The sequence below is a fragment of the Manihot esculenta genome, chromosome 8 (assembly GCF_001659605.2).
Source record: "Manihot esculenta cultivar AM560-2 chromosome 8, M.esculenta_v8, whole genome shotgun sequence".
Lineage (NCBI taxonomy): Eukaryota > Viridiplantae > Streptophyta > Magnoliopsida > Malpighiales > Euphorbiaceae > Manihot > Manihot esculenta.
In genome coordinates this window covers 3,746,335-3,754,459 of record NC_035168.2, presented here as the reverse complement: position 1 = coordinate 3,754,459, position 8,125 = coordinate 3,746,335, and the positions used below count along the sequence as shown (strand labels likewise).

The 8,125-nt window shown below is 31.2% G+C and overlaps 2 protein-coding genes across 2 annotated transcripts; both read right to left on the bottom strand.

Moving 5' to 3' along the window:
• Positions 1–484: 484 nt before the first annotated feature.
• LOC110621782 (amino acid transporter ANT1) lies at positions 485–3,445 on the bottom strand. Its single transcript, XM_021766084.2, has 3 exons — positions 2,841–3,445; positions 1,792–2,439; positions 485–1,108 (listed from the first exon to the last, which is right to left on the bottom strand). Exons 1-3 carry the CDS (start codon positions 3,063–3,065, stop codon positions 704–706), a joined length of 1,278 nt encoding a protein of 425 aa, XP_021621776.1. The 5' UTR covers positions 3,066–3,445; the 3' UTR covers positions 485–703.
• Positions 3,446–5,160: 1,715 nt separating this feature from the next.
• LOC110620919 lies at positions 5,161–6,207 on the bottom strand. The gene is made up of 2 exons (XM_021764866.1): positions 5,372–6,207; positions 5,161–5,209 (listed from the first exon to the last, which is right to left on the bottom strand). Exons 1-2 carry the CDS (start codon positions 6,205–6,207, stop codon positions 5,161–5,163), a joined length of 885 nt encoding a protein of 294 aa, XP_021620558.1.
• Positions 6,208–8,125: the final 1,918 nt, after the last annotated feature.

The window sequence follows — 8,125 nt, the reverse complement described above, 5'->3', positions numbered from 1 at the left end:
GTCTGCCGTAAAATTCAAGGTTAGTTGCTCCGTGTCATTTTGGATCATAAATTCTTGTTTCAAACTGCTACCACAATGCCAAACAATGTCTATAAATTCTTGTTTCAAACTGCTACCACAATGCCAAACAATGTCTTAAGGCCGCTTCCGGGTTTATATGGTACTGGTGCAAAAAGGAAGCTGCTCTGAGTCTGCCATTCTACATTTTAAATTGCTACGAGAAAAGTTTCCTAAAAAATGCTTATTAAAAACTTCTAAAACTCGAATTAAATTTAAACAATTATAATCACAAGTAATCAAAGCAATCCAATATTTGTATTTTTTTTTTCTTTTTTTTTTTTAAGCAAAACTAAAGTGTGGTTATTTTAGATAGTGTTGAGGCTGATCCAACCAAAAACTGTGGACTGAAGTCACCTTTGAAATGAAAGAGAGCAGCACAGTGGAAGAGAGGAGAGAATCTTAGGTAGTTTGGGATAAATGCTCACAGAACTAAACATCACTTTATTTGGATAAAGACTTACAACCACTATGAAAATATAAGGCTTTGCTGATACATTTTCAGCATCCAAATATACAATTTCCTCTTCCAAATTCTAAGAATGAACCTCTTCCAGAAAGTCTCTCTCTTTCACGCAGCTACGGCTTGCAGTGCAGAAACATAGATTCCTCGGAACTAAACTGAATTCAAAGCCAAAATATTGCTTCAAACACCAACAATGGTGTTGTAAGTACCATATCCAGCAAATAGCAACCCACCTATCAAAAAGAAATAGTCTAAGGCTCTCTGCCAGAAAGGCAAAGACTGACCTAGTAATATCAGGTGAAATGTGGCTGGTAGAACAAACGAGATCAGTGCACATACAGTGCTTCCGACAAGCGAAGCAAATACACCAAACCCAGGAACAAATGATGCCAAGAATGCCAAAATGATTATCAGAATTGAACGACTCAAGTATCGTCCAAATTTTCCGATTATTGTTGAATTCCCACAATCATCATAGTAGAGCTTTTGATACCATTCGCTTTTTTCTAGCTTTCCTTCCACAATTTCATGAACTGGGTGTACCATAATGGGAAATGTGAACACTAGTCCCAAGCACAATCCAATCTGTGGCCAATTACACAATAAATTCAGCAGAACTGCAGTATTTGTTGCTTCATATACGGCAGAGAAGGGTTATAAATATCAGAATTGAAATATATTCGAACAAATCATCTTGAAAGTTTACATTTCACATTTGCAATTGATAAAATATATGGTCCAAACAGGTAACAGCTACTAATTGTAAGATAAATGGTGTTCATAGAGGAAATTCATCTTGCTAAGATCATGAAAAAATTCATGTCTGAAAATTAAAACAAGAAAACTTTTGGCAAAAACAATGACATTGACACGCATGCCTAATGACTATGCATATGAATCTGTGTCCAAGAACTTATCCTGGCCTTATATGCTTTTGGATAAAGGTTATATTCTAAAAGCAATAGACTCCAATTCCAGATGGTGACAGGGATAACTTTTATGAGATAAGACAGGTAGGCAAGCATCCATGGATGCATTACAAAGAGAATGGTATAAAGAACCGGGTCCAAATTCTAAAGCTAGCTCTAGTATCTTAATTATAGACAAAGGGATCTTTTCGCAATGAAAAAAAACACTACTTGATGAAGCTAGACATTTCTAGATTCCGAAGGATAATGCAGTAGCTATCAAAAGATACAACTACAAGATTTGAAGTGCCAAACAAAAAGGAAGTAAAACTCGGTAGCAGAAATATCAAAGCACATTACCTGAACAGTAATGGAAGACCAATTGTGGGGCAAATTGAGAGTTATAATGTCTCTAGTTTGATCACCATAAGCCATATAACCAGAAAAACCGAAAAACATATACACAATAGTAATCCCAGTGAATGCCTTGGCTAATAAGCCGGGGAATCTGCACCTCTCTCTCATTGATGCCTCCAAAGCCAGAGTCATACCGAACCCTTCAAAACAAAAAACTGCCATTCCTCCAGCAAATGGCAATCCTCCTATATTAGATGTGATTGCAGTTCTATCACTGAACTTAAATTCACCACTCAACATCTTTCCTACATCCTCTTTAACCACTATTGCCATCGCTAAAACATTGCATACATCTGCAAAAATGCTAAAAGGCGCTAAAGAAGATAAAGAACCAATCCAAGAAAGTGCAATTTCAATAGGGACTAGCAAGAATATGAAGGATGATAAAGGGACGCCTGAGAATTTGAATATGGACGAGAGGTTTTGGCCAATAAAGACTAGATATGCCACTGATCCTCCACACTGGGATATGAAAATGAGAAATTCTGACAGGAAGCGGCCTGTATTGCCCAAGCATTTGTAACCCAAGTCACCATAAGTTCTTGTTTCTGCTGTTAATTCTTGGGATGCCTGTTTGTCTCTGCATTGAACCTGTAGACCAAGAAAAGTAAAGAATCCAAGATAAACCCATAAAGAAAACAAAGTGCAAAGTCTAATAATTGATAAGAAATGAAACATGTAAGCCTTGAGTTGAGTTGTACTGGTATGTTCAGTTCCCAAAACTTTCTGAACCCTTGATTGTACTTTATCTTTTTAATCTATTATGGGCTACATATATAATAAGCCATTCCATCCCAAACCCCAAAAAGATAAACAATATAAAAACAAAAGGGGAAATAGAAAATGAAAAGGAAGCCATAAATTAATGGTGAATCATATAAATCAAAGCTTCAAAAGGCTTGAATTGACATGTCGATACTGCAAAACTTCATGCAGGCAACAAGAACAAGATGGGATATCGCCAAAAATAAGAAAATAACACAGTAACTAACCAGAAGAAGCATGCAATAATAGGTAGAAATTCCAGCGATAACAATACCAAGCGAGCCAGCAAACCAACCAGCAACTCGAAAAGCGAAAGGGAGGCCTAAAATGCCCGTACCAACAATGGAGACAATGATATTTCCAAGCGTTTGGATTGTAGAGGCGGTTCCTGTAGATGAAGAAGATTCAAGCAGAGGAATATCAGAGGCAGAGTTCTTGAATTCAGTTCCCATGGAATTTTGCCAGAGTCTAGTCTTGTATTTCTTGGGTTTCTTGCTCTTGCTGGTGGTGGAAATTTGGTAAGGTTGGTTAATGGAGTCTTTGAGAGAGATCTCGAGATGGAGATAGATTTTACTGATTTTCTGGAATCGTGGAGTGATTTGCTTCCTGAAGATGGCTTATAACTTTAGTGTTTTGGCGGTCTCTGGGCCAATAAAACAGCGTCGTTTTATATGCAATTGTTGATCTGCGTGTCAGCCGTGGGTGTAAAACAATATGAAGAAGAAGAAGAAGATGATACAGATCTAAAACAGAATCCACTGTGAATCATTTCAATTATTTTATTTCCTTACTGTTGGATCTGGGATCTTAGTCTAGCAGCTCTTGGATTATGGAATATCAAAATGGATTCTCACTTGCTAAATATGCTAAAATTACTAACAATAATGAATAAGAAAATTCATTATATTTGCTACAAATTATTGTATAAATTTTATAAAATAATTTTTTTTAATAAACTTACCGCATTTATCTACGGTGATAATGCCAATCAGATGGTAGCCTATCAATTTTATTGACATTTTACACCTCCTTTGAATAAAAGAGTAATTTATAATATACTTTCTAGAATTTAGTAAATTCACAAATTAATTCATACTTGTTTAATAATAAATAATTAAATTTATAAATTTTTATTTTATTAATAAAATAATTATTAATTAATTTAACTGAGACGACCAAAAATAAAATCCTCGATTTTTTGCTATTGAGAAAATATTGAACATAATTTTAGTAAAATTGATATATATATTTGTGAAAATCAAACCATACAAAAGGTTTTATAATGTTATGCCACGTAACAAAAGGCATTAAAAATCTACCATGTCACATTTCTCAACAATAAATTTTAATTTAATATTAACATTTAAAAAATTGTAAAATCGCATATAGTTTCCATATGATTTTGTTAATAATTCTTTATTTAATCAATTCTTTCAAATAAAATTCAATGTTTTAGATATATACAAAATTTTAAAATTTAAAACTTGCAATTTATTTATATACAATAAATAAAATTCATGTGATCTGCATTCTATATAAACTTGCAATTGTTTATATAGAATCAATTCTTTCATAAAATTTTAAAAAAAAATGCATCCTTTAAAATTATTTTATTATTTTTAATAATTTCAAATTAAATTATATTAAATATTATTTTAAATTATTTTTTAGTATTTCATAACTAATGTATTTAATAAGATTATTTTAAGTAATGTTAAAAGTAACCATATTAGACAGATTTTAAAAAAATTAATTAATAATGATTTTAATTTAAATAAAATTAAAAAAATATATTATTATTATAAAATTATTGATAAAAGTTAAAATAAAATTGAATAATAATAATAGCAACTTTTAGTAAAAACAGAATAACTTGATAATATTGTAAATTTTTAGTGCATTTAGTCAATTATTAAAATAATATATTTTAATTGATAAAAAAAAATAAAAAATAAAATAAAATTATAATAAAAATAAAGTATATAATTTTTTTAATAATTAATTTTAAATTTTATTAATATAGTATGGTGATATAGCGAGTAACACGATAATTTCATTAATTTTTCAATGGTAGAGATAATGGTAGAGTATAATTGAAATAATTTTTAAAAATTAAATTTTTAATAAAAATAAAATATATCATGTAATTATAATAAAATTAAAAGTATTTATTTTTTATTATTAACTCTAAATAATAATAATAATAATAATAATAATTTTTTTATTGAATTTTTTTAATATTATATATTCACATTTTCAACACGAATCCTTGTGAGTTGAGTTATAAATAATTTTCAATTACAATCCTATATTTAAAAAAGTACTTATTTTAATTTATTATAATTTACTTAAGTAACGGTTATTCTAATTTAAATTATATTATTAAATATTGTATAATTTAAGTTAATTTATTTAAATAATAGTTATTTCAAATTAAATTCCACTATTAATTTTTTTTTTTAAATAACAAGAAAATTTCATTAATTCAAAAAGAACAAAGAAACAATATGAGGAGGAGGGATATCAATCCAAACTCCTTGACCTAACTCAGAATGAGCCAATGTTGTTAGAATATTGAGCGACATCATTCGCAGATCTATGAACAAAAACACACTTTGCTTTCTCATAACTAGATAGAAGCAGTTTACAATCTTGAACCAAAAGGCCAAAAGACGATAAATCATCTAACAAAACACAATTAACTGACATCACAAGTACCTGAGCATCCAATTCGAAAAGAACTCGATCCCATCCACACTCTTTAATCCAGCTCAATGCTTCCCGGAATGCTATAGCTTCAGCACACTTTGCATCCATCTGGCTATAAAAAGAGCCTGCTCTAGCAGCCACAAAACTCCCATCATCCTTCCGGATTACACAACCGAAACCTACCGAATCTCGTTGCAAGCTTAAAGAGGCGTCAATGTTCGCCTTGATCCAACCGTGTGGCGGAGGAGACCAGATCGGGCGAACCGAGTCGACAATGGTGCTTACTGAGGACACAACCCGGGCTGCTTTCCATTGCTGCAAAAAATTCAGAGCCATGAAGAACACACCACTCGCAGTCTGACCCTGACCCTTCCATACAACATTGTTCCTATTTTGCCACAAAGCCCATAAGATCATTAGCATAAGGGAGGCATTTTCCACAGAAGCAGAAGAGAAGGCTAAAGAAAACCACTCATTTAAAGAAGATGCAGAACGCGCAGGCCAACCCAACGGCGAGCTTAACCAGCAGCTGCGGGCAAAAGGGCACTGAATCAGAATATGCAAGACATTCTCAAGGGCTACATGACACAACGGGCATGAAGGATCAACTGGAACTCTCTTGGACTGAAGTGACGAGAGGCAAGGGACAACATTAACTAGAGCCCGCCAGCAGAAATTGAGCACTTTTGGGGGAACTTTAGCTTTCCAGAACCTTTTCCATATCTCGCTCCCTTCCCTATGTTGAAAGCCATCAACCAGGAACCTATATGCACTCTTAACCGAATAGTGACCTTTGGACTCGAATTTCCAGCACCATGTATCAGAACACGATGAAAGTCTAAGAGGGATGTTCAAAATACAACTTCTATCTCTTTCGTTGAACATCTGTGCAATTAAACTCTCGTTCCATCTGTGGTTAATTATGAGATTTGAAACAACAACAACTCTAGCACAGTTCAAAGGAGGGGTTGTGGAAACCAGGGACTCAGGCAGCTCTCTCAACCAGGGTTGCCCCCAGACTGAAACTGACTGACCATTCCCAATCCTCCAGTAAGCCCTAGCTCGAATCAGACCCCGAGTTTCCCATATGCTGCGCCACAAAAAATTAGGGTTACTTCCCAAAGGAGCTTCAAAGAAAGATTGTGTCGAAAAATAGCGGGCCTTAAGGACACGAGCCACTATAGCAATTTAATTATTAAATGTAATTCTATTTTATTAATATTATTAAAGCTATCTTTAAATAGTATTATTTTAATCCAAATACTTCATTATATGATAACAAAACAAATGTTCTTATAATTCATCTTTGTATTAATTTTAATATTAAATTTTGCTAACTAAATTTAAAAAAAAAAAACAAAATTAATTCAATCAATTTTTTTATTTTGAACAGAATAATTTCTGTTCGATATGAAAGAATAATTAATGCTAAATCTTTGTGAATAATTTTTGTTATTTTAAATTAAAAATTAAAATTATTTTTGATTAGGTGAATTGCTCTATATTTTAAAAATTTTTCCATTATTCATTAATTTATTATTTAAATTAATAGTTACATTATTTATTATTTAATTTTCTATTTTGTCCATAAATTAAATAATTTTTACCGTTAATTTGTTTGGTGGTCTTTAATGGCGGCACCAGAAGCCTCCCCTGATAATAAAGCAGAAGCCTCCCCTGATAATAACATGGCTGGGATTACTAGAACCGTTTGGGCTTGGCCAATTAGGCCTAACACGGCTACGGTTCCTGATTTATAGATATTGCTTTTAAAGTCTTGGTTTATATATATGTATATATATATAATTTTATTTTTTTAAAAAATATACATAACTTATAACTTTTTGAACTTCTTTTTTTATCAAATAAGCTTAAATTTCAGATTATTTTTTTCAAATGAACTTAAAATTTTGACAACTTCTTCATCATTAAATTGAAGTTAATTAAGTTAATTAATTCAACATAAATGAATAATTTTATATTAAATCATTACATAAACTGTTTAATAATTTTTTTAATAATATTTAAAAATTTTTACTTTAATTTAATTTTCACTTTAGATGCTATTAAGTTGTATATACTTAATTAATTTAATTAAGAGAGGATTTAAAATTATAATATTTATTTTCTTGCTTGTGTTTTACCACTGATAATACTATTAAATACTATTTTGACTCAAAATTGGATTAGAAATTCAAAAGTAATTTGTAAATTCTAAAGTAAAAAATTGATAAATTACATGTATATTTTTTTTTTGATATATTTTCTTTTAAATTTAAAATAGATGTATTTGGCCTTTATGAACTTTTTGCACTTGTAGCTAAAGAAATTTGCCTCGCTCCATTTCCCCCTCTCGCCTCTCTTTTCATGTTCTCAAAAAAAGAAAAAGATCAAACTCAACAAATTGCAGAATTTTAAGTCAATAAACTGCAGAATCTCAAAAAAAGAAAAAAAAAAAAAAACCCAACAAATTGCAAAGGTTCCATCATTAAATTGTGGAATTTCAAACCAGAAAAATCCACTAAACACAGAAGCTCCAGTGGGTTTATGCCATTAACAAGTTGGATTTGCTGCTATATAAGGCAATTCTCTTCTGAGCCTGTTTGTGATGAACCCAAAACACAAACAAATGAATTTCCATTTAATTTTCATGTGAAATCAATCACACTATTGTGCCTTGAGTTCACATGGACAAGATCTTCACAAGTTTTTTTCCAAAACATTTAGAGAATAATATTTAATAGACAAAATAGAAAGTTTGAGACTAACTACTACAATTATTAAAATCGAAGGACGAACTACC